The sequence below is a fragment of the Ascaphus truei genome, chromosome 3, assembly GCF_040206685.1.
Source record: "Ascaphus truei isolate aAscTru1 chromosome 3, aAscTru1.hap1, whole genome shotgun sequence".
Taxonomy (NCBI): Eukaryota; Metazoa; Chordata; class Amphibia; order Anura; family Ascaphidae; genus Ascaphus; species Ascaphus truei.
This window is the reverse complement of record NC_134485.1, coordinates 220,549,198-220,575,428: the sequence shown is the minus strand read 5'-3', so window position 1 is coordinate 220,575,428 and position 26,231 is coordinate 220,549,198. Positions and strand designations below refer to the sequence as shown.

At 42.5% G+C, this 26,231-nt stretch overlaps 1 protein-coding gene across 1 annotated transcript in view; it reads left to right on the top strand.

Annotated features, from left to right (window-relative positions):
* LOC142491020 (zona pellucida-like domain-containing protein 1) overlaps positions 1-26,231 on the top strand; it is a 172,154-nt gene that overhangs the window by 15,990 nt on the left and 129,933 nt on the right. Inside the window, exon 6 of the mRNA XM_075593359.1 lies at positions 796-876. Coding sequence (XP_075449474.1) covers positions 796-876 — 81 coding nt within the window. The remainder of the gene's footprint in view (positions 1-795; positions 877-26,231) is intronic.

Genomic DNA, 26,231 nt, shown 5'->3' with positions numbered 1-26,231 from the left:
GCGTGAAGCTGGTGAGAAGGGCTATGAGTGAGGGACTTAGAAGAAATATTTTTTTCCTACATTGGATTGATGCCGGGGGTCGCCGGAGTTGATACACATTAATACCAGCACCGCAGACCCCCAGCATCAATACGATGCAATAAAAATGAATTTACAGGCAACGTCATTACCTGACTGCTAAGGCAATGCTAACTGCTAACTGCAAAGGCAATGAAGGAGTTAACTACCAGTGCCATGTTTAATGTGGGTAGCGGGGGTGGATGAAGGTGGACCAGGAAATTTAAATGCATAGGAGATACTAGCACCCCATAATGGGGTCTGTATCTCGGGAAGCTGGGGGTCCCCGGACCTGAAATCAACGTGGTTCTCCTCCGGAGACCCCCCTGCTCATGTACACTAGTATTCAATTTTTTATTAAACCCTGCGATCGCTGGCGAGATATGTGCAGGGAGAGGCGTCTCCCTCTATGCAGCTGGGCCAGATCGCTGCAGATTGCACAGGTGAGAACGTCTGCATTACAGCACTATGTTTTATTCTAAAAGGAAACAAGAACATGTTCACATTTACATGTATACAAGAATTCCATGAACTTACAATATATTAAAGAAGTAACATACTGTACATAACTTGAACAAAAAAAGCAACTATGACTTTTGTAAACTATCAGAGCAAATTATGAATAACGTGTATGTTGTGTTTATTACCTTCTTATTCATAAAAAAAAACTGAGTTTCAGTTATAGACATATCTTATATATCTTCAATCTCCTTATATTATGATTTCTTAATAACATAGGTGGAATGTTTTGATGGACTACTGTTATACCACTCCATCTGGTAACCCAAATGAGGACATCAGATATGATCTCTTCCTCAGGTATAGTATAAAATTCAAATTAATTGTACTCAGTGCTCTATCCGCTTCATAATTTAAAGTAAGATGTATTGGAGGGCTGTGTATTTAGTAGTTGTAAAGTTACATAATGTATATGAGTAATGCAGTCAGTAACATAGTATGTTTCCTACATTGAGTAATGGAAGAGTGAAGGAAAATTTCATAGACTTAGATATTGAATTATATGGTATAACTTATATCATGTCATTGAAGGTGTACCTAATGTGCACCTAATGTAACACATATAAGGGTAACAGTTCATCTTTGACAACTTTATACAGTATGTGGGTAAACAAAGGAGCTGAAGTTTTTGGTAATATTGTATCAATTGTAATAATAGCAACCATAACTGTAAGGTTTAAGAGATTATTTGATGTAGGATTTTAGCTTTACACCAGGGGCAAATTGCTGATATTTAAACTCTGCGTCATTTTGTGTCAATGTATTAAGGTGTGGTAGAAAGGGGGGGGGGGTGATAGACAGCACTCTGACACACTGACTCAGCAAGGTTGCAGGGTGCACGGAACAGGAAGGGACCCTAATTCCCTTCAGAAGTACTAAGGGGTTCCCAAGCACTCGACAAGGCACCAGGAAGAGGGTTTGCTTATACTTGTTCACTGATTGACATCTGATATCTGCATATGTTCTGTGTCTTTTACAATATTCTTGTATCTACATTCATTGTTTGATATTTGATATCTGCTTATGTGATTTGCCCTCTTTAGACTTTAGATTTATATCATTAGCTGAGTGTGGGATTATTTGACAGTGGGGAGGGAAGGCTTAGGGAAGTACCTCTGGGACCCTTTGGGACCAGGGGGAATGGGCCAGATGAAGAGGTCACCCCTCGAAACGTCGCCCCCCTAGTTTAGTTTCCTTTTTCCATTTTTGTGATTTTTTGCTTTTCTTTTGTGTTTTTTTCCCCTTCTCCTTCTTTCCCTTCTACCCCCTTTATTTTTGATTTCCTCTATGGTGATATTTATTCTTGCATTGGCGTATTGGCTATTGTTGCTATATTTTCAGTTTATTATTAGTGTCATGGGGATAATAGGGGAGCCCCTGCTGCAGCCACAAATGAATGAATGGTATTGTGAACGGTGCTTTGGGTGTATATAGTAGTAGATAGGTGAGAGAAAGAACCCAATTTAGCACTCAGGTTCACTCTCTGAAGATAAGTGAATGGTTTAAAACATAATCTTTATTAATAACGGTATATATTAAAAAATGGTTGATGGAACGACGTACTGAAGGTAGGTAGATCCTGAATAAAATAGCCGTGTTGGCTACGGATCAGACTTATAAGTGTACCAGAGTGTTTTAATAAACTACTGGTAACATATTAGCACAGAGTTCCTGATGTGGACCTGTGTGGTGAGTGAATACTCCAGGTGTGTCCGGGTATGTGCTGAGACTATAAGTCACAACGCTGATATTAATATCCTAGTCGGTAATGGTATATGTGACTTATAGCAACTAACATACATAAGGAGCATGCTACATGTATGTTAGTTGCTATAAGTCACATATACCATTACCGACTAGGATATTAATATCAGCGTTGTGACTTATAGTCTCAGCACATACCCGGACACACCTGGAGTATTCACTCACCACACAGGTCCACATCAGGAACTCTGTGCTAATATGTTACCAGTAGTTTATTAAAACACTCTGGTACACTTATAAGTCTGATCCGGAGCCAACACGGCTATTTTATTCAGGATCTACCTACCTTCAGTACGTCGTTCCATCAACCATTTTTTAATATATACCGTTATTAATAAAGATTATGTTTTAAACCATTCACTTATCTTCAGAGAGTGAACCTGAGTGCTAAATTGGGTTCTTTCTCTCACCTATCTATTATTAGTGTCATTAAATTATTCATATTCCCTACACTGGTATTCGCTTATATCTGTAGCTGTGAGACAGAGAGTGCTGGTACTATTTTTTGGTTTGAAAGTATTAAGGTGTGTTCCTTCATTTTCATTTCTGGGGCAGCCAAAGGGGTGGGGAAAGGGATGGTGGGAGAAAACTGGGAGTAGAGGAGCTAGGCCTGGTGTCCCGGGCCTAGATGAGGAAGGGGCCTGGCTGACCATATCCATTGGGGCCTGGATTTTCCCTGTTCCAACTGCCACCCCCTCCCAAAATTTCACTCTTCCCCCAATCAACAAAAAATGTTGCCTCCCTCATCCCTTTATACAATGAATTTTTAGCATTTTTTTACATTTTGCTTTCTCGCAAAGCATTTAGCCATGTGTTGCAGGGTACATGCAACTACACACATGGGTTTCTTGACAAGGCTGTTTTATTTTGCCTTGAAAAATATACAGCACACAAAACAAAAATAGCTCTTTTTCAGCAACAAACGAAAATGGCTTTTCCTTCAGCAAACCGAACAAAACAGTTTGTCTTTAGCAGACAGTTTATATATATGCAGATACCCTTTTTCTATGCAGGGGACAGACAGTTCACAGTTTCACTACTTTGCTACTCAGACCTTGTTTTCAGGAATCACTTTAGCAGCTTACTCCTCTCTCATCAACAGCCTCCATCTGTCTACAGCCTGGGTTTTAACACACCTTTATTAGGCAGCTGGGATCCAACTAATTATCCTGAGGTTCCCAGCTGAAGTTAACCTAGTCAGTGCTGCACTGCAGACTAGACATAGGTTTTCCAGGCATATAACTGGTGGCTTTTGTTTACCCTTTCACATTCCTCCCCTATTAGTGTGTGGCTGGGGCTACGCACGGCTGAAGCCCGACCATCCACCCCTTCTCTAGAAAAGAAGTCGGCATTTGCGTTCTCTTTTCCCGGCCTATGCTGAATCTCAAATGAGAAGGGTTGGAGTGCCATATACCACCTAGTCAATCTAGCATTGGAATCCTTCATGCTATTTAACCACTTCAGTGGAGCATGATCCGTCACCAAAGTAAAATGGACTCCTGCCAGGTAATGCCTCAAAGCCTCGATAGCCCACTTTACTGCGAGGCACTCTTTCTCAATCACTGAGTAGTTTTTTTCCCTTGGGAACAATTTCCTACTCAGGAAAAGGATAGGATGTTCAACTCCCTCAAACTGTTGTGACAACACTGCCCCTAGCCCTATCTCTGATGCATCTGTTTGCACTATAAAAGGCTGTTGAAGTCTGGGCTTCTAAGGATGGGACCCTCTGATAGACACCTTTTTATGTCCTCAAAGGCTCTCTGACAATCCCTTGACCACACCACTTGTGTAGGGGCACACTTTTTTGTGAGGTCCGTTAAAGGGGCTGCCACTTCCGAATAGTTGGGGATGAACCGCCGGTAGTACCCTGCTAAACCCAGCAAAGAGCATACCTGCGTTTTTGTTTGGGGGGTCGGAACTTCTTTCAGGGCAGCTACCTTGTCAGCTAGTGGCCTTACTTTTTCACCTCCCACTGCATACCCTAAGAATTTGGTTTCCGCTTTACCCAATGCACATTTCTTAGGGTTGGCTGTGAGTCCTGCCTCTCTTAGAGATTTGAGGACCGCTTTCAGCCTATTTCGATGGGCCCGCCAGTGTTTACTATAAATGACAATGTCATCTAGGTAGGCTGCGTCATAAGTCCTATGGAGCCTCAGTATCTTATCCATGAGTCTCTGAAATGTGGCTGGGGCTCCATGCAGTCCTAATGGCATTGTCACAAACTGGTATAAACCCATGGGAGTGGCAAAGGCTGTTTTGCATTTGGACTTTTCCTCTAAGGGTATTTGCCAGTATCCTTTTGTCAAGTCCAACGTGGATATATATTCCGCGTTACCAAGGGCGTCAATTAATTCGTCCACCCTTGGCATCGGATATGCATCAAACTTGGATACCGCATTGACCTTTCGGAGGTCCACACAAAATCTTACCTTCCCATCGGGTTTAGAGACCATAATTAGTGGACTACACCACTCACTGCATGATTCCTCAATCACTCCTAAGTGTAACATTTCTTGTACCTCCTTCTCTACCAGAGCCCTACAACTTTCAGGCAACCTATAAGGACAGGAACGTACTTTTACCCCAGGTGCTGTCTCGATTGCATGGGAAATTAAGTTAGTTTGTCCTGGTAAGTCAGAAAAAACATCCTGGAATTGAGTAATTATTGCTAACAAGTCCCCTTTTTGTTCAGAGGACAACTGTTTACCCATTGGGATTTTATCGTCACTCACGATGTTCTCCCGTGGAGGCTGAGGACCCAAGTCCGTTTCCTCCTCCATCGGGTGGATGAATAGAGACCGCTGCATCTTCCAGGGTTTCAGCAAGTTCACATGGTAAATTTGTTTACCCTTCCTGGACCCTGGTTGAGCGATCTCGTAATCCACATCACCTGTACAGCGGAGTACTTTGAATGGGCCCTGCCATTTGGCCAGGAGTTTACTCTCACAACTGGGTAACAATAACATCACCTGGTCTCCTGGGTGAAACACTCTCATGCGAGCATTCTGATTGTAATGTCTCTCCTGACTGTCCTGGACTGATCTAAGATTCTCCCTGGCAAAATGGCCGACCACATCTAGGCGCTTCCTAAGGTCTAGTACATATTGCAGGGTATTCTTAGAAGGGGACCGCTGTTCCTCCCAGGACTCCTTTAGGAGGTCTAGGATACCCCGGGGTTGGCGGCCATAGAGCAATTCAAATGGAGAGAATCCCGTGGAGGCCTGGGGAACTTCCCGCACTGCAAACAGCAGAAAAGGGAGAAGTTCATCCCAGGCTCTCTTTTCTGAATCTACAAATTTCGTCAGCATCCCCTTTAGAGTTCGGTTAAATCTTTCCACCAATCCGTCAGTCTGTGGATGGTAGACCAATGTCCGAACAGACGACCTTTAGTAATTTTAAGACATCCTGCATCAGTTTAGCCATGAAATTTGTACCTTGGTCTGTCAACATAACCTTTGGATGTCCAACCCGTGAGAACAGTTCCAACAATTTGTTGGCTACTTGCTTCGCCGTTGCTGTTCTCAGAGGGAACGCCTCAGGATATCTTGTCGCATAATCAACTATTACAAAGATAAACCTGTGTCCTTTCGCAGAAGGTTCTAGAGGTCCTACCAAGTCTACCCCAATCCTCTCAAAGGGAACTGACACCAAGGGTAGAGGAACCAAAGGGGCTGGTTTTTGTCCTTTTGGACTAGATAGCTAGCACTCCGGGCATGCTGCACATAGCTTAGCAATATCACTATGCATCCCTGGCCAATAGAATCGGGATGAAATATGGTCCAATGTTTTATCCCTGCCCAGGTGACCACCCCAAGGGACAGTATGGGCTAGAGTGAACACAGATTTAACAAACGCCTTGGGAACCAATATCTGTCTGGTGACCTCCCCTGTTTGTGTCTGCCTATTCACCCTATATACTGTAGGATATCATTTGATAGCTCAAAATGGGGGAATACTATCACCCCCTGTGCATCTAAAATCTGTTCATCAATTTTCACCACCTTGTCATACTGTCTAGCAAGGATTGGGTCTTCCCTTTGCTTCTGGTGAAAGTCAGGGAGATACAGGTCTGGTAAATCTCCAGGGCCTATATCCCCCTCCCTTTGGCCATCCCCAGCCATCACTTGTGACTTCTGACTGCTAGAATGGTCACCTTGAGACCCACATTTCTGCAACCAGTCCTGTTTGTTCAAGCGTCTTTGCTTCCGAGTCTTTTGAACCCGGTGTCTACTGGGAAAAAGGTCTGCCGAGAAGGGGAACAGTTTGCCAGGGTTCTCGTGAAGGACTGGGGCCATTAGGTCCGAAAAGAAAGGCCAGTCTCGACCGGGCACAATGGGGCAGGGAGCCAAGGAGCGACTCCTACTTCGAGGTAAGCCTCCTGACCTTTTACCTGTAGCCGGATTTTGGCCGTCGGATAGCGTTTTACATCGCCGTGTATACATTCTATGCTCCATGGGGAGTCAAAAGAACACACGTTGGGCGGTAACAGTTCCTGGAGGACCAGAGTTTTCCCAGAGCCCGAATCTACAAGGGCCTGGACGTTTTTTCCCCCAATCAGGGCTGGAAGTAGCCAGGGCTTGTAATTTTCCCCAGTAAAAGCCGAGGCGACGGTTCTGCTGAATGAACAATCCATCAGTGGACAGTCCACATACCGGTGGCCTTGTTCTCCGCAGACGGAACATGGGGAGGGTTCCCTCGCAGGAGGGGGCTGTGGATAGCGCTCCGCTGGACCGGTTACTGGACACCAGGCATCTGGTGGGTCCTGTGGGCGACGTTCTCGGAAGTTCCTCTCACTTTGCGACGAGCCGACATCCGGAAGGAGATGAGGGTCTCTGCGGGGACCAGCATTTGGATTCCGTCCTTGCTGGAACGATGGCTCCTTCCGTTCGAATTGGCGTTTCCGTGACGGGCCGTAGGTTCCCCATTGATCCGACCTCCCTCTTTGGGTGTCCACTAGATCCGGTGGAGTCAGGTCCAGGACACTCGCCTGCTGCTCAGCCCCAAGGAAGTTCTCCATGAGTCGGACCACCAAAGCTAGGGTTTCAGCAGCGTGGCGTTTTACCCACGAGCTTGCGGAAGGGGGTATTATTTGTAGAAATTGTTCCAAAACCACCTGCTCAAGAATTGCCTCCTTAGTGCACTCCTCGGATTGTATCCAGCGCGTACATAAGTCCAATAATCGCTGAGCGAGGACCCGGGGTCTCATCTTAGCGGTGTACTTCATGTTCCGGAACTGCTGCCGGTAGGTCTCTGGGGTCAGACCTAAGCGATCCAGTATGGTGGCTTTTACTTGGCGGTAGTCCATTGCCTGATCTGCTGGGAGACCCTGATATGAGGCCTGGGCTTCTCCTATGAGGAGCGGGGCCAAAGCAGTTGCCCAGCGATCTGTAGCCCAGCCCTGAGCTTCGGCAACTCTTTCAAAAGTAAGTAAAAAAGCCTCTGGATCATCGTTCGGAGCCATTTTCCTCAGGAGTATCGGGGGTCTGCTTGCAAGTTCTGGACTGGCAGACCCCTGGAATTGGGTCAGCAGCTTGGCCATTCGCTCCTCCTGTGCTGCCTGCTGCTGGGTTAGGAGCTGGGTTTGCTGCTGCAAAAGTCTTTCATCTCTCTCTGCTTGCAGCCGGGCCTGCTCCTGCATTAACTGTCCCTGCTGTTTGGTCTGCTCGCACAAAAAGTCTTAAAAAAATTCTTCCATTTTTTTCATTCTTGTGTGTATGTATGGCCCTTTAACTGCAGGGGCCATTCAAAATCCTTCCCAATTCTTGACACCATATGTTGCAGGGTACATGCAACTACACACGTGGGTTTCTTGACAAGGCTGTTTTATTTTGCCTTGAAAAATATACAGCACACAAAACAAAAATAGCTCTTTTTCAGTAACAAACGAAAATGGCTTTTCCTTCAGCAAACCGAACAAAACAGTTTTTCTATAGCAGACAGTTTAGATATATGCAGATACCCTTTTTCTATGCAGGGGACAGACAGTTCACAGTTTCACTACTTTGCTACTCAGACATTGTTTTCAGGAATCACTTTAGCAGCTTACTCCTCTCTCATCAACAGCCTCCATCTGTCTACAGCCTGGGTTTTAACACACATTGATTAGGCAGCTGGGATCCAACTAATTATCCTGAGGTTCCCAGCTGAAGTTAACCTAGTCAGTGCTGCACTGCAGACTAGACATAGGTTTTCCAGGCATATAACTGGTGGCTTTTGTTTACCCTGTCACACCATGCCTCAAAGGTGTAAAAAAAATGTTAAATTGGTAATCTTTCAGCAATATATCATAGGAAAAATGAAGTGCAAACTTACAATTCACATGACTAATAAAACAATAAACAAACTTAGTGCAGCCTACAAATAACGGTCCTTAGTACCGTGTAATACAAATAGAGTGAAAAAGTGAAGGCGCAAATACTGTAGGTAAATTAACTCCAGTGCAGTGCTCAATTTGTGAATAAAAAACTTGCTTTTGCACTTGGTCTGTGGATAAATGTGTGCAGTGCTCAATTTGTGAATAAAAGCAATTGCACTTAGTCTGTGATTATCAGTTGTTAACCCCTGAGGAAGCCGATATTCTAAGCGAAGACAAAACACGCAGGGTTTTTGCCACTTAGAGGACACCAGAAAACCTGCCAGCCAGACACCTCTGGGACACCGTGCTGTGGTGCGCATGCAGACGTCCAATTCAACAAGGACAACGCCAACACGAGGAGCTGTGCGGGACACCTGCAGCCGAATGCAGCGATTTTTGGGATACTCCAGAGTGGCAAGAGTGTGCCCTTATGACATATATAAAGGGGTCTGTGAGCTTTTACTTCTGTCTTAGGTGTTGGTGTATGCAAAAGATAGAGGGTGAGAGGGGAACTAGAGAGAGAGAGACTGCTAGGGGTGTAATTGAGTGTCAGTGTTAAATTTTGTTTATGGGCGGATTGCCCTATCGGGCAATTGGGGTTTCCCCAGTGGGATGATGGGGTGGGTTGATGCGGTGGGCCAATGCTGCAGTACCCAAGCAGCAGTGGTCAGCAGCTCCCCAGCTCTCTGATGACCTGCAATTCTCTCCCTCCTTCTGTCGGCATCGGTATCCAACTTCCGGCCAGAGGAGGGAGCTGCAGAGTCCTCGGACTGGCACAGGACTGCTCCTCACCCCCAAGGTAAGTGTGTGTGAGTGTGTGTCTTGAGAGGGTGGTGAGAGGGGTTTTTACCCACTCTTTCCCTTAAGCCAGTGTTTCTCAAATTGTGTGCCACGGCTTGGCTAGAGGGGCGCCGCTATCAGGGCAGCCAGCAGCGGGAAACAAGGGCTGCTAGTTAATTAAAAAAAAAAAAACCTCTGAAAAAAACCTCTGAAGCCGGCGCCGGGTCTCCCTGGCAGTGCCGGAAGTAAGAGAGAGGGAGGCCCGGCGTGCATGCTGGAGGAGCAGCACCGGGAGACAGATGTATCCCAGCAGCACTACAGCCTCACACCCCCCTCCCTCCCCGCAGCACACCGGCCCTCCCCTCGCAGCACACTGGCCCTCCCCCACGTGGCACAGGCTCCCGCAGCACTGACCTCCCCCATGCAGGGACCGGGCCGTTCAGCCATGCCCCCCGCCCCCCGCAGCATCGGCCCCATGCATCACCGGCATGCCATCCCCCTCCCTCCCCCCGCAAGCCACTGGTCTGACCATCATCCCCAAGGTAAATATATGTATTGGGGGTGTTGGGGTAATTTTTATATGTATTGGGTGTTTTGGGGTAATTTTTATATGTATTGGTGGTGTTGGGGTAATTTTTATATTTATTGGGGGTGTTGGGGTAATTTTTATATGTATTGGGGGTGTTGGGGTAATTTTTATATATGTATTGAGGGTGTTGGGGTAATTTTTATATGTATTGGGGGTGTTGGGGTAATTTTTATGTGTAGGGGTAATTTGTATATGTATTGGGGGTGTTGGGGTAATGTTTATATGTATTTGGGGTGTTGGGGTCATTTGTATATGTATTGGGGGTGTTGGGGTAATGTTTATATGTATTGGGGGTGTTGGGGTAATTTTTATATGTATTGGGGGTGTTGGGGTAATTTTTACGTGTTGGGTAATTTGTATATGTATTGGGGGTGTTGGGGTAATGTTTATATGTATTGGGGGTGTTGGGGTAATTTTTATATATGTATTGAGTGTGTTGGGGTAATTGTTATATGTATTGGGGGTGTTGGGGTAATTTTTATGTGTTGGGGTAATTTGTATATGTATTGGGGGTGTTGGGGTAATGTTTATATGTATTGGGGGTGTTGGGGTAATTTGTATATGTATTGGGGGTGTTGGGGTAATTTTTATATGTATTGGGGGTGTTGGGGTAATTTTTATATGTGTATTGAGGGTGTTGGGGTAATGTTTATATGTATTGGGGGTGTTGGGGTAATTTTTATGTGTTGGGGTAATTTGTATATGTATTGGGGGTGTTGGGGTTATGTTTATATGTATTGGGGGTGTTGGGGTAATTTTTATATGTATTGGGGGCGTTGGGGTAATTTTTATATGTATTAGGGGTGTTGGGGTAAATTTTATATGTATTGGGGGTGTTGGGGTAATTTTTATGTTTTGGGTAATTTGTATATGTATTGGGGGTGTTGGGGTAATGTTTATATGTATTGGGGGTGTTGGGGTAATTTTTATATGTATTGGGGGGGTGTGATTGTGTGTATATGTGTGTATGTATATATATATATATATAAATTAGGTGGGTTTTTTTGTATGCATTTGGGGGGGAAGTTATATATATTTGGGGAGTGTGGATTTTTTTGTATGTATTCGGGGGTGGGAAGTTTTTAGGTATATATCTTGTGGGGGGAATTGTGGGGGGGGAAGACCGAATGAGTAAACGTGGGGTAATTGACGGAGGGAGAGGAGAGAGGGGGTGAGTGAGGAAAAGAGGTAGTAAGAGTGAGAAGCAGGGGAGAGAAATACATGCGAGGCGGGAGGGTGAGAGAGAGAGTGTGTGAGAGAGAGAGAGTGTGTGAGAGAGAGAGTGTGTGAGAGAGTGTGAGAGAGAGTGTGAGAGAGTGTGAGAGAGAGAGAGAGTGTGAGAGAGAGAGTGTGTGAGAGAGAGTGTGTGTGAGAGAGAGTGTGTGTGAGAGAGTGTGTGTGAGAGAGAGAGTGTGTGTGAGAGAGAGTGTGTGTGAGAGAGTGAGAGAGTGAGAGAGAGAGAGTGTGAGAGAGAGTGTGAGAGAGAGTGTGAGAGAGTGTGAGAGAGAGAGAGAGTGTGTGAGAGAGAGTGTGTGAGAGAGAGTGTGTGTGAGAGAGAGTGTGTGTGAGAGAGTGTGTGTGAGAGAGAGAGTGTGTGTGAGAGAGAGTGTGTGTGAGAGAGAGTGTGTGTGAGAGAGAGAGTGTGTGTGAGAGAGAGAGTGTGTGTGAGAGAGAGAGTGTGTGTGTGAGAGAGAGTGTGTGAGAGAGAGACAGAGTGTGAGAGAGAGTGTGAGAAAGAGAGTGTGAGAGAGAGAGTGTGAGATAGAGTGTGAGAGTCTGCGTGTGTGAGAGTCTGCGTGTGTGAGTCTGCGTGTGTGAGAGTCTGCGTGTGTGAGAGAGAGAGAGTCTGCGTGAGCGTGTCTGAGAAAGCGAGAGTCTGCGTGTGTGAGAGTCTGCGTGTGTGAGAGTCTGCGTGTGTGAGAGAGAGAGAGTCTGCGTGAGCATGTCTGAGAGAGCGAGAGTCTGCGTGAGAGACATACCAACTGCGCACTGCAACTGTTAGGTATGTATATACAACTTTGTTTTCACTTTGGGTGCCGTGGAAAAATCCTGATCACCTTAGGGAGCCTTGAAAAAATTCTGATCGACTTAGGGAGCCTTGAACCGAAAAAGTTTGGGAACCACTGCCTTAAGCCCATGAACCATCTCGTTTAGCTTTAGGAGTCTGTTATCTGAAGAGGGGAGTTGCAGCAGACACTGGTGGAGGTTTACCCCTTAATCTCATTGTTTAAGCGAGTGCCTGAGTAGTAGCCACAAGAGTCGTGGTTTGGACCTGGTAGTATAGCACTGTACACAATGCTTGAAGTGCCTCAACATGGTGGCACTTGTGAAATTCCTGCTGCTGCTGCTGCTGCTGCTGCTGCTGCTGCTGCCTTAGATATTGTGCGACTTGAAGAGGAGGAAGGTAAGGACAGAGGGACGGTTGAGGAGGAGTGACAAGGACAGGCCACTACTGATGGTAGTAGCGTTCCTCACAGCTCTGGGGATAATGACGATGAGAATGAGAATGGGAGACTGGAGGACACAGTGTCTGGATTGGAAACCACTACCACCACCTGAAGGAAAAGGGCCTTATCATAGATGTGGACATATTTTAGTCAGTTATCCAGGGAACAGTGCATGGTTTAGAAAAGGTCGACTGCACTATATTTAGGGCCAACATTCTTAGGGAGAAGGGAGGAACCCACCTTGGGATCACTGACCTGGAAAGTCACTTATGCTATCATAGGGAGACCTGGAAATGCCACCTCTTAGCAGTCTTCATCTAGACATGCTAAAAGGTCACTACCCCACTAACATCATGATCCCCGCCACCACCTTTGAGAGCCATCACCACCAGAACTGGGAGGAGCCATACACCTAGAGCCGCTCATGCAAGCCGTTTTCCTCCTGATCCAGTGCTGTCTCTATATTCCCCATCATCACACACCTGTAGTATCACAACCATCAAAGCAGGGACCAGGAGAGAGACCATAGGCGGGGTCAGGTACTGAGTGGGAGACTATTGAAGACTTACCATCTGCCCATTGTTTTCAATAGAGTGCCTATTAAATAAGAAAACAGTAATTGGGAGTGAGAGTATAGGGTAAAGAGATACTATATTGGATTATCACATGTTGAGGTATTGAGCGACTCTGTCAAATGTGAGGTGGCACTCCAGAGGTGGTAGTAATATGCTATATGCAGGATGCAATGGGAGGCAGCTTAGTTAGCTTACCAGCAGCTGCTTAGCTTGTGTCTCATGAGAAGTAGTGTAGAGCAACGGAGCACAGCAGCAAAAAAAAAGAGGATTTTTCCAATAATAACAGGGCAACTCCAAGATAAAAGTAGAAGGTATTTAATCCATCAGCTCACAAAAAGTGAAAGAAACAAATGCACCAACGCGTTTCATCCCGTAGGACTTTGTCAAGGTGTAATAAAGACAACACATTCTTACCTATATACAGTTCACATTTCGCACCAAAACCCAACCAGCGCAGCATCATAGCTGTGCGTCTGAGGCCCGTCGCGCCGAAACAACACTCCTCACAGACGGCCGGACTGATCCGGCGCCCGGGGTGACGTCATAACCGCGCGACTACGCCCCATGCTGAAACGCAAGCATGCGGCACTCCTGGTTGGCCAGGGGAGTGAACGTGAATGATAATAAAACAAAGCAAATATTATTAAAATATATAAACAAACACAAAACTATAAACTATAAAAAATAGAAAAAAATATAACAAATATATATATATAAACCTACACTAGAGTGTATATATATATAGAAAGTATGTTGACAAAACACAAACAAGTGACTAAATGAACCATAATTAAATATCTAAACTATATAATACTATTAACCTAAATCAGCATGATAAGTATATATTATATATATATAAATAATAAATCCATTGTGATATAATTGTTGTAACTTGCAAATGTAAACATAGGGAAAAATATACACACAATGCTCACCCGGGATAAGATATAATACACAAAATCACGACTGTATAGCAGAGAGATGTGTATATTAAATTATTTATTAAAACAAAGGTAATTACCCAAAAATAATATAAAAGAAGGCATAAACCGAGAGGATCTAACCCCACCTCAGTACATATGCACTCACTATAAGGTTTAACAGCAATAAAAAAGAAATTGATGCCTGCTTGACGAAGCACGCAGTGTGAAACGCGTAGAGGTTACGACAGGTCACTCTGCGTGTATGCTGTTAGGATGAGGCGGGACATGCAGGAAGTCTGAGTGGTGGAAACATCTCTGTGGTTGGCGTGGTCCGGACCCTTGTACGCGAACCAGCAGGACACGTTCGCACCGACTGTGTAAGTTCCTGACCCCCCCCCCCCTTTAAGGTCACAGGCATCTGCTCAGCTTTGCAATAGCATTATTCTTGGGTATTACTTCATATCCACGATCCTGGGCATCAATGTCTTTTTTATTTTCTATGCTGTTTGTTTAGATTTAGTCTATTTTAGAGAGATTTATTCATGTATTTTTGTGTGGGTTCATCGCTGTTAAACCCTATAGTGAGTGCATATGTACTGAGGTGGGGTTGGATCCTCTCGGTTTATGCCTTCTTTTATATTATTTTTGGGTAATTACCTTTGTTTTAATAAATAATTTAATATACACATCTCTTTGCTATACGGTCGTGATTTTGTGTATTATATCTAATCATAGGTGCGCATTGTGTGCATTTCTTTTTGGTGTTTCACAAAGTGTCCCCTGTATAGGGGTCACCTTGTTTTAGGAGTAAGTTGGGGAGATGCTCCACATCAATGCTGCAAAGATATTAGTGCTTCCAGCAAAAGACATCTGTAATACGAGTGCTGTCTGTAATACGAGCGCTGATTTTCTATTCCAATTCATAGGGAAAAATATATATAATCAATAAGCTACAAAAGCTTAAAACATAATACTGTTTTGAATGATATAAAATTGAAAAAGAATAGATTATAACAATGTATAGCAATATAGAAATGTATATAGATGAGAATATTTTTACCCTAAATGGGTGCTCAACAGGAATATTAAATATACCAATTTAGTATAGTAGTATCATGAATATGAAAAGTATAGATATGAGATTTATTTCTAAAGTTTATATTTATATATATATTTATATATATATATATATAAATATATTTAATATTTAAATTAATAATGATTATGAATGTAATGACACTACAGTTATGCATCAACCATGATTGATCAAAAATTATTATATATAAGGTCAATCATAGGAAATGAGTAAGATCCCAATCAATATTCATACCATGAGGCACCCTGGTTCTCAACTGGAAAATCCAGAATGCCTCACGCTGGCCCAATCGCCTGGTTCTGTTCCCTCCCCTCACTGAAGAAGGAATCAACTCAATGCCTTGGAATTTAAAATTTGCTGTTCCCCCCTTGGTGCAGGGGGTGAAATGTTTTGGAACAGGGTGGTTGGTATCACCCTTCGCAATCAACCGCAAATGCTCCATCATTCGAAACTTAAGGTTCCTTACTGCCCTCCCGACATATTGGCTACCACAACCACAAGTGATGAGGTAGACAATATAAGAGGAATTGCAATTATTGAATAATGTTATTTTGTGCATTACCCATTAGTAATTACCATTAGTAGAGATAAATGTATTAGAAAAATACATTTTATTGCATATTTTGCAATTATTGCATGAAAGGAACCCTTGGGAAGAATTGACTTGTTCTTTGTCTCTGAAACAAAGAGGATTGGAGATAATGTATTGGCTACTGTTTTAGCCTTCTTAAAGACCACATTTGGGCCTGTTGATATAAATGATTTCAAACCAGGGTCTAAAGAGAGTACTGGACAATGTTTTTTTATAATAAATTTAATTTGCTCATCTTGAGCACTAAAGGAGGTAATAAATAGGGGAGAATCATTCATAGTAGACCTTCTAGATGACCGTTGAAGCAATTCTTCCCTATCAACAGCAGAGACTTCTTGAATGGATCTACGTAGATCACCTGGATTATAACCACGCTGTGTAAAGCGATTTAAAATGTCCTCAACCTGGAGATCATAATCTTCTTTTGTAGAACAATTTCACCGAAGGCGTATAAGCTGACCTTTCGGTATATCCTTTATGAGGGCCCTTGGGTGACAGCTGTTCACACGCAAAAATGTGTTCCGGGAATTTGGCTTCCAGAAAATGTTAGATTGAATATTCAGTGAAATATCAACATAAAGGTGAAGATCCAAATAGTGTATATGTTGGTAATTAAAGTGTATTTGAAATTAAGATTATAATCATTAGTATTAAGTGTTTTAATAAAAGAAAGAAGTGTTGAAACATCAACATCCCAAATCAAAAGTAAATCATCAATAAAACATTTATAAAAGAAAATGTGCTCCCTATAAATGTTCCCATCTCTAATCACGTGGAACGACTCCCACCAACCCATAAATAGGTTGTGTAGGAAGGAGCAAAACTCGTTCCCATTGCCGTTCCACGTGTTTGGAGATAGTAAACCCCATCAAAAAGAAAATAATTGTGAGTCAAAAGAAAATTCATAGAATCCAATATAAAAGGGGTTTGTGCTGGTGAAATATCAGAGCGTGTAAGAAAATAACGGAGAGCTGTCAACCCATGTTGATCTGAAATAATTGTATACAACGACGTCACATCAAGTGTGACCCAAATCAAATTACGTCTCCATGTTAAGTCCCTGAGGTATTTTAGAAGGTCTCCGCTATCGAGAATGAATGAGGGTAAACATCTCACTAAGGGTTGAAGAAAACGGTCAACATACCGTGATAAACCATCTCCCAAAGATTCAATACTGGAAATAATTCTCCTCCCAGGGGGGGAGACCAATGATTTATGAATCTTTGGGAGATGGTGAAACACTGCACTAGTTGGTGTCGCATTGAAAAGATATTCTCTATCATTTTCATTAAGGACACCCAACATTGTGCCCTCATCAAGAAGTTCTCTAAGTTCCTCTTGGAACCTCCTAGTGGGGTCAGATCGCAGCACAGCATAGGAACAAGTATCACTAAGCTGCCGTAGAGCATCTCTGTGATAGTCATCCCTATGCTGCACTACGACCGCTGCCCCTTTGTCAGCATTTTTGATTATAAGTTTTTTTATTATTTTTAAGATCATTCAATGCAACAGCTTCCCACTGAGTTAGATTCTTTCTATAGTGGGCACAATGTGGAGATTCAAAGGTAAATCCCTTATTAAGCAAAAGGAGATCCCTCCAAGAAGTCTATAACAGGCCACACTATAGAGCATCCATATTTTTTCCCTATGTTTACATTTGCACGTTACAACTATTATATCACAAACATTTGATTCTTATGGATTTATTATATATATATAATATATACTTATCATGTTGATTTAGGTTAATAATATTATATATTTTAGAGATTTAATTATGGTACATTTAGTCACTTGTTTGTGTTTTGTCAACATACTTTCTATATACTGTATATACTCTAGTGTAGGTTTATATATATATTTGTTATAGTTTTTTCTATTTTTTATAGTTTATAGTTTTGTGTTTGTTTATATATTTTAATAATATTTGCTTTGTTTTATTATCATTCACGTTCACTCCCCTGGCCAACCAGGAGTGACGCATGCATGCATTTCAGCATGGGGCATAGTCGCGCGGTTATGACATCACCCCGGGCGCCGGATCAGTCCGGCCGTCTGGGAGGAATGTTGTTTCGGCGCGATGGGCCTCAGACGCACAGCTATGATGCTGCGCTGGTTGGGTTTTGGTGCGAAATGTGAACTGTATATAGGTAAGAATGTGTTGTCTTTATTAAACCTTGACAAAGTCCTACGGGATGAAATGCGTTGGTGCATTTATTTCTTTCACTTTTTGTGAGCTGATGGATTAAATATCTTCTACTTTTATCTTGGAGTTGCCCTGTTATTATTGGAAAAATCCTCTTTTTTTTGCTGCTGTGTTCCGTTGCTCTACACTACTTCTCGTTGACTCTATTCTGCAGGATTGCATGCTCCAGAATACTGCAACATTGGACTAATTTTGGCTACCCCCAGGGTCAGGTAATGGGCTTTAGCCCTTATATGTTTACCTTGTGTCCTACAATAGAGGATGTTTTATCTTTGAGAGGGGTTCAAATACAAAGGCCATTTGTTGTAGTGCTCAAGTGGACACCGCTAGGTCATTTGTCCCTCTATTCATCTTTATAGACATTTATTCTATGGCTGGTTGCAGTGTGTTTACGTATGCTTCAATGATGAGTAAAAATATGTGCAGTGCACACACTTATATTTGAACACCATTTGTCTTCAATTCTTCTAGCTTGTATCTCAGTCAGACTCTCACTTATCATTGAATTTATCTTACACAAAAAAAATGATGCTGTGACAGCAATCAGACAAAAAACGGTTCTGTACATATACAGTATAAGTTTCTCATAGCACAAAAATGAAAATGAAGGTATTACATCCTTGGCCTCATGCCCTTTTGCTACAGATGGAACAGTTAGGACATAGAATCAACAAATCAAATCTGTGCCAAGACAAGATGGATGTTACTCTTCTGGCTTGCAATGCTTTATGGGGGTTGGCTTTTTTGGGCCACCACAAAAGAGTACAAAAAATACATTATTTCTCAACTTATACTAATGATGCTGATGGTGGTACATATGAGTTGTTGGTGTCATAGTGATAATAATATCCCATGGTAAAATTAGCACTGTGGTAAGTCAGGTAACTCAAGCAGTAGAAGCTTCACTTGTCTAAGTCAAACTCTCTCCTCACTGAATTTCTCTCTAATTCGCTAGATCAGTGTTTTTCAAAAGGTGTTCCTAGCATTTCTTGGGTTCCCTGGCCATCCCTAAGGGGTTAGATAGAACAGCCATAAAGGAATTCTGGGGCCCAAAAGTGTTCCAAAAAGAGGGGTGAGATTGCTAGTCTCCTCCTAATCATATAAAGTATATGTATGAGGAAATCTTGTCAGGTGCAAATGTATATGTAGGGGAAAAAAAGCATGGGGGTGTTAATGGATATTAAAGATGGCAACTACCTGGCTAAACTCCTAGTAGGAGCTTGCAAACACTTACAGGAATAATAATAGGGCACCCAATATTCTTTATGAAGCCATAAACCTCATGGCATGTACCCCCAATTGTGACTGTGATCCTCTCCCGACAGACTGGGTACCTCACTGTTGCCGTGATGTACAGCTTAAATCCTCCTCAGTCAGGGCTTGATTGGAATCCTCCATTGTGCCGTCAGCGATAGGGCTGGAATGAAGAAATAGAAAAAAACTGTGACGCACCACCGACGAAGAAGAGAATACGACGGTGACTTCAAAAAATAAAAGTTTATTGGATCATGTAGTTATGGATCTGTATCCCTACATGATCTAATAAACTTTTTTATTTTTTGAAGTCACCGTCGTATTCTCTTCTTCATCGGTGGTGCGTCACAGTTTTTTTCTATTTCTTCACTCCATCCCTAAAGGGTTCCCTGCAATTTTCTGGTAATTTGAAAATGGTATCAAATACAGAAGAATTTACAATGCATCTGCTCTCAGAGTTGCTATTAGAGATGGTTAGGGGTTCCTCAGAATTTCACTTAGGGTCCTTTAACCAACAAAAAGGTTGGAAACCACTGCACTAGATCCTGTTCTGCAATAAAAGTTTCTCAGAGAACCTAAATAAAAAGAAAAAGGAGTACTGTATGTCCTTGGGCCCTCGCTCCTATGCTTGCTATACCAGATTAAACAGTTAGGATATACACTCAACAAATCAAGCACTGTGCCAATATAAATGTTACATTTGGGGATGGCAAAGCTGTATGAGTGTTGGTTTTTTTGAGCCCCAATAAATGATAAAAGAAAATAAAGAAAAATGGTGGTGCTGGTGGTGATATCTACCATTTGTGGGATGGCACTCATGGTGGCACAGTCTGTCAGCTCAGCAGTCCACACACAAGCAGTCAATCAAACTATTGTAATTTAATTCAGAAATAATTTATTAAAAAAACAATTGTTCATATTTTGTATTATGTCATTAAATTTCCTTCCTCCATATAAGCTGGTGACATGGAGACTGGTAAAGCATAGTCATGGGAAATAAGATGTTCATTCATTTTTAACTTAAGCCTCTCCACACTTGGTTCTACAATCTGTTATGATGGACCCAGCTGTTCTGAACACTATTTCAAATAGTATACTGGCTTGTGGGCCTTCTGATGCCACACATGCCACGTCAGGCCATATTTACCTTTTTCCACCCAATAATTTAAAGGGTCAGAGTCAGGAAGGAGGTAAGTTATGTAATTCATGTATGCTTCCACCATGTTAACCGAACTTACTATCACCACCTCCTCCTGTGTTTGTGGCCTCGCATGCCCTAAACCACAGAGAACTACATTGTAAGCTACTACTAACAACACTACCACAGTACCACCACTACGCCCACACCCAATTAATTGGCTTTAATTTGGTGTACTACATGAGGTAGATGCATAACAATATCTGCTATTATTCTCAGTATTACCCCTATGACAATTACTCCTCTGTGACAGTTCTTCTCTTTTAGTGGTGATTGGTTTACTTGAGCATCAGTCACCCCCTGCCTGTGATGAGTATAACCATAGCACTTCACTTTCTTCCTCAGCACTTTGCCTTTCTTCTTTCATCAATGATTGCATGCTTGACACAATGTATCTTTGCACTGTGCTACTGTCTTTTTCCCCTTGGCACAAATCTTTAATTTGCTCATGGAAGTCAGAGTCTAAAAACGATCCACCATTATTATTATTCTTCCAGTCATGCTGCATGCAAACAAGGCTCCCATGGAATTGGAATATGGGTGGAATAACCTACCCCCACCCAGTAGGCCATAAACACCTACCCTTGGGGCAGCTACCCCCTTCACCTAATAACTCTACCCTCATTAAAAAAAATAAACACAACAACCCTACTACCCACCATAAATATATATAGATACATATATATATATATATATTTGCATCATGAAGCCACTGTACAAATGAATGGGTGAAGGGTGGGTATCGGGCCAGGCTGGCTTAACCCCTTAATTAACTTTGCGGTTATTATCCGATAAGGTGATTAAGGGGTTAATTGATATCAGAATGTAATTGCAATGTATTGGCAAGGTATTTTTTTGGCAATGGAGGACACGGATTTTGCTGTCGAGGGGGATTCATATTGATGAGGTCAGTAGAAATGTATTTATTTTATTATGCTAGTTAATGTGTTTAATAATGGGCAAATAATATATTGTCCCTATCTGGACAATAGTTATTTTGCACACTATTGTACTGTATCTGTTGGGGGAGGAGGGGGGGATTGATGTATTTAATGTATAGGACATATTTATTTATTTTTACACACAGGGTGGTTTCCTCAGGTCTGCGGGAGACCTATGGAGACCACCTGAGGTCTCCTCGGACTTCTAACAGGTAAACGGCTGCCGGGTCCACGGGGGACACCTGCGGGGAAGAACCGATGGCCCCACATCTATGGGGGCACCGCTGACCTGTACGGACCACCTGAGGGACCCAGAACCCCGTGCGAAGCACCCGAGGCCCATCAGACACCTGTGGGTCTGACCAGGGGCCCACCAGACAGCCGCGGGCCTACCTGTGGGGACCCCATTGTGGCCCATGGTGACCCGCAGAAACCACCTTGTGGACCATGGCACCTGGCGGGGACCACCCGCAGCCCTACAGACCCTGTTTGAAACCAGGTGCTGGGCTACTGTAGGTCTGTGAGGTGACCAGTCAGGCCCACCGGGGACTTCTGTGGCCCTGGGGTATTAACCCTGTATGTAAAATAATAAATCATGTATTTATGGGGGGCAGAGGTGGTGGGTTATGTATGTAATAAATATAATGATGTTTATTGTGGAGCTGTGTATTGTTTTTATTGTGGGTACTGGGGGTGGAGGAAGGGGGTATTAGTCCCAATGGTATGTGGGTAGGCCTCCTGGCTGGGTAGTGTGTGAGGGTGGTTAGGCCTCACGGGGTGAGGAGTAGTGGGGGAGGGTATTTAGGCCTCCCGAGTGGTGGGTGAGGGTAAATTAACCCCTTAATGACTGTAGCGGTTAATAATCGCTATGGTTATTAAGGGGTTAGGGGACATTACATTGGCAGTTTTTATTCTTGTTTATGTTTTGCAGCATCGGAGGGGGCATGGACGGTGATGAAGATGAGGATGGCCTTCATCGTGGACATGGGTGAGTGCAATATGTATTTAATGGATTTATTGTTCTTTATGTATTTTAAATGGGCAAATGCACTATTATCCATTTGTGGATAATAGTAATTGTGCCCACTACTATACTGTATGTGGGTGGGGGGGTGTTATTTTTTTAAGTATGTGTGTGTTTTTAAATTAATTTGGGTGGGCACAGAATTGGTACTGCAGGTCCGCGGCTAACACCCGAGGGCCCCCGCCGGCCTATAGTATCATTGCTGTGCATCTATGTACTGTATGTTAGGGGGGTATAGGGGTTGTTGGTGTAATATATATATATATATATATATATATATATATATATATATATATATATATATATATATATATATATATATATAGATATAGATATAGATAGATATATAAATAAATATATACTGTATATATATCTATTTATTTATATATTTATTTAGATATATAAATAAATATATACTGTATATATATATATATTTATTTATATATTTATTTATTTATTTATTGTGGGGCTGTTGTGTGTGTATTTTCTTAATTGTGGGTAGCGGGGGTGGGCGAATTGGGTATTAGCCCCAACGGTGGCTGTTTAGGGCTTGTGGGGGGGTAGCGGGAGAGCTTAACCCCTTCATGACCGTAGCGGTATTAACTGCTAAGGTCATGAAGGGGTTAAGTCCACCCGCAACCCCCCCGCAAGCCCTAAACAGCCACCAAGGGCCAAATACCCAATTCGCCCACCCCCGCTACCCACAATAAACCTGGAATGGCTGGTTAACCCCTTCATTGCCTTAGCGGTTAGCCGCTAAGGTAATGAGTGGGCTTTAAATGCATTTTTCCTGCCTCGGATGCATGCCGGGGGGATCCGGTGGTGCTATTAATGGGTATCAGCTCCGGAGACCCCCGGCATCAATCCCAAGCAGGAAAAAGGCCTGATTTTTTCTAAGTGTCGACCTTGCCGATGCTTCTCCCCCAGCAACTTGCCAACTTTAGTTGGCGGGCTGGATTGGTGTTAAATTCTTAATTCTAGAGTGCCGATCAGCAGCGAAAAGCTGATCGGGGCTACTAGAATTCAGCCGATTTCAAAAAGTTCCGAAAAGTGCTGAAAAGTGGCTTATCGGCACCCGCATGCCGAAAAGTTTTTTTCGGGAAAAAAAATTGCCGATTTTGGGCACTTTTCGGTGCTTACTGAATCGGAAAGGCAATTTTGGCGAGAAAATTGTGAAAAAAGCCTTTTCGGCGCTTACTGCATAGAGCCCATAGTCTTTAATAATTAGTTCCTTTGCACTACTGATACTTCCCATAAGTGTCTCATAGGGAGATCATTTATGTCTGAGTAGATAATATCTTATCTATACCTAGGAATAAATTCCAATAACATTTTCTTTATCTCTTGTCTTTGCATCTGCATATAGACAGAGATAGATCTTAACTCATCCTAAAAATACCTATCATAACCAATACATATTAAAAATACAAACTCCTGGATAACACAATACAATTGATCTATAGATTACCAAAAGGGCCCCATGGGCAAAAAATAATTTCTCTACAAAGGCTTGATAGCCTTACCTACTTTATATTGTCTCCAGATATCTCCCTTCTCTTGCTCACATATAACCCAATTACTATGTGAACAGTATATACCATTCAAAACAATAGCCAGACCGGGAGACTGTTGAGTCCTGTCCAAACACATATCATTATAAAAAGCCCTCCTTGCTAATCGGCTTTACACTACAAAAATTCTGGGAAATAGGGTCTTTGAGATTTATATATGCAGCAATTGTAACATAGTTTCTGCTTATGAAAAAAATTGAAAATAGAGAACCCTTTAGATTTAAAATTTGCGTTTAAAACCTCATGCTGGAAACACATATTATTTGCCATCGACTTATGATGCTGTATCACTCCGCCAGGAAACATCAATATACCAAATGAACTCTGGATTTCTCAGAGATACATTCTTTAAAATGAAAAAATTATTGATAGAAATTTCAAAATGGGACCTTTGGAGAGAAAATAGTAAAAAATTATAAAATACATCACATATTCAGTTAAGCTTACAGTAGAATAATTATTTCGTATAGAACTCCACACCAAGGCCGGGGCCATAGAGGCTTAAGGAGAGCGGAGGCGCGCTAACGCTAAGGCTCGCCTGCTTAAGTAAGCGCGATTCCACGGACTTGCAGGCGAGCCAGCGTGCGCAAAGGGTGCCGGGGGGGAGGTGGTTGGAGGCGGGGCAGTGACGTCGCTGGGCCAATCGCCCGCGACGCACTGACGTCAACATCACGGCACCGACGTCACGGCGCCGTGATGTTGACGCTGCTTCAGGCTGATTGGATGTTTTCAGCCGACAGCGCGCTGAAAAACAGCTTGGCGCTCGGCTGAAAATTCCAAAGTCTGAGCACGCCTGCGGACGCTCACGTGAGCCCCCTCTCAAGGCATCCTCATTGAGGATGCAGGGGCTCAGCGCTGAGCGTCCGCACGGCTCAGCGCGGCCTTTCCTTCTATGGACTCGGCCTAATTCTCTGTACTGCATTCTTTGCGAAACACTGAGTTCACTTCTGAAAGTATACAAATAAAATACTCAATACTACTCATTTTTATAACCATACATTTTATTTATACCTGGTGACACACACTTTGTATCACTGCAACACTGGGTAACACTTTTAAAACATTACTCTTGTGTATATTACATTATACTACATATTAATCCTAAACATTATATACTAAAAACCATTCTATACTACAAATAACATATCATACATTATACTCCATAACATACAATACCTCTATAAACAATTTGCTCAGAATAGAAAAACAGAAAAAAAAAACTTTATCCTACTGTCTTAAGCAACTTAGAATTTAAAAAATGAAGCTTCTCTCTCAGCCCATTGCAGGCTAAAACTTTCATGGCAAATATACAACCAACTTTACAAAAATAACAAAAAACACATTTCTCACTTATCCTAATAATAAAAAACACAATAGTTTGATCCTATAAACTAAATTAATAAACATTTCCCTTCTCTTATTCTTCTGGAATGCAGCTGCACATTCTTTAAACTGTAGAAGGTGTGGTTATCTAGATTTGAGCAGAGGGAAAAAGATAACAATCTCCTGGTTTTAAAACCTCACTTGTCTGCAGAACAATTAACTTTTAAAATTCTACCAGTATCTGGGCTGATTATAAAAATAGTAAAGATCAAATGATCCTTCCAGCTCATGCCCATTTTTTTTCTCCTGCTCCTTCACACTGATCACACTGCTGCAAATGTATATTGTCACACAGTTTTTTCCCTCTTTTTTTTTTCCTTCTCAAATAGAGAATCATAAAGCCTTCTCAGTTAGAGCCACAAAGTATAACAACTGCAGAATTACATTATATTGCCACACAGACCACTAAGCAACACAGCCACTAAGTCACACAATATTATATCACTTCATTATTACAATAACCTACTTATATCGAAATTCTGTCACCCAGACTAACCTTCAGAAACATCATGGCCTCATACTGTATGAAACACCCAACTCCCTAAACGAAAGGCCTGAATAAGATACCTTACCTTGTTCATAGAGTGGAGTGTCTCAATGAGAACCATTTGTCTCCTTTAGTCCAAATGTCCGAGATTTTGGAAATCCCATCCTCGTCGCCAAACTATCAATGTTCCAAATTGACAAACAGGGTTCACTTGATAATAAGTAGTTTATTTTAATACATAGTATAGTATGATCATACTCATTCAAAAGTCTACAAGACTCTTTCTGCCAGGGAGTGTTTAGCAGCCTCTTTATACATTCTTGGTTACTTTGTCTAAAACAGTTACTAGGCAGATTATACTAACCACTCCTTAATTCATAAACCAATCATATTACAGCTCATTAAACCTGATTAAAACTAGCCTCAAAACAGCTCTGTATAGGAACCAGGTAACAAGTCTCACTAGGAAT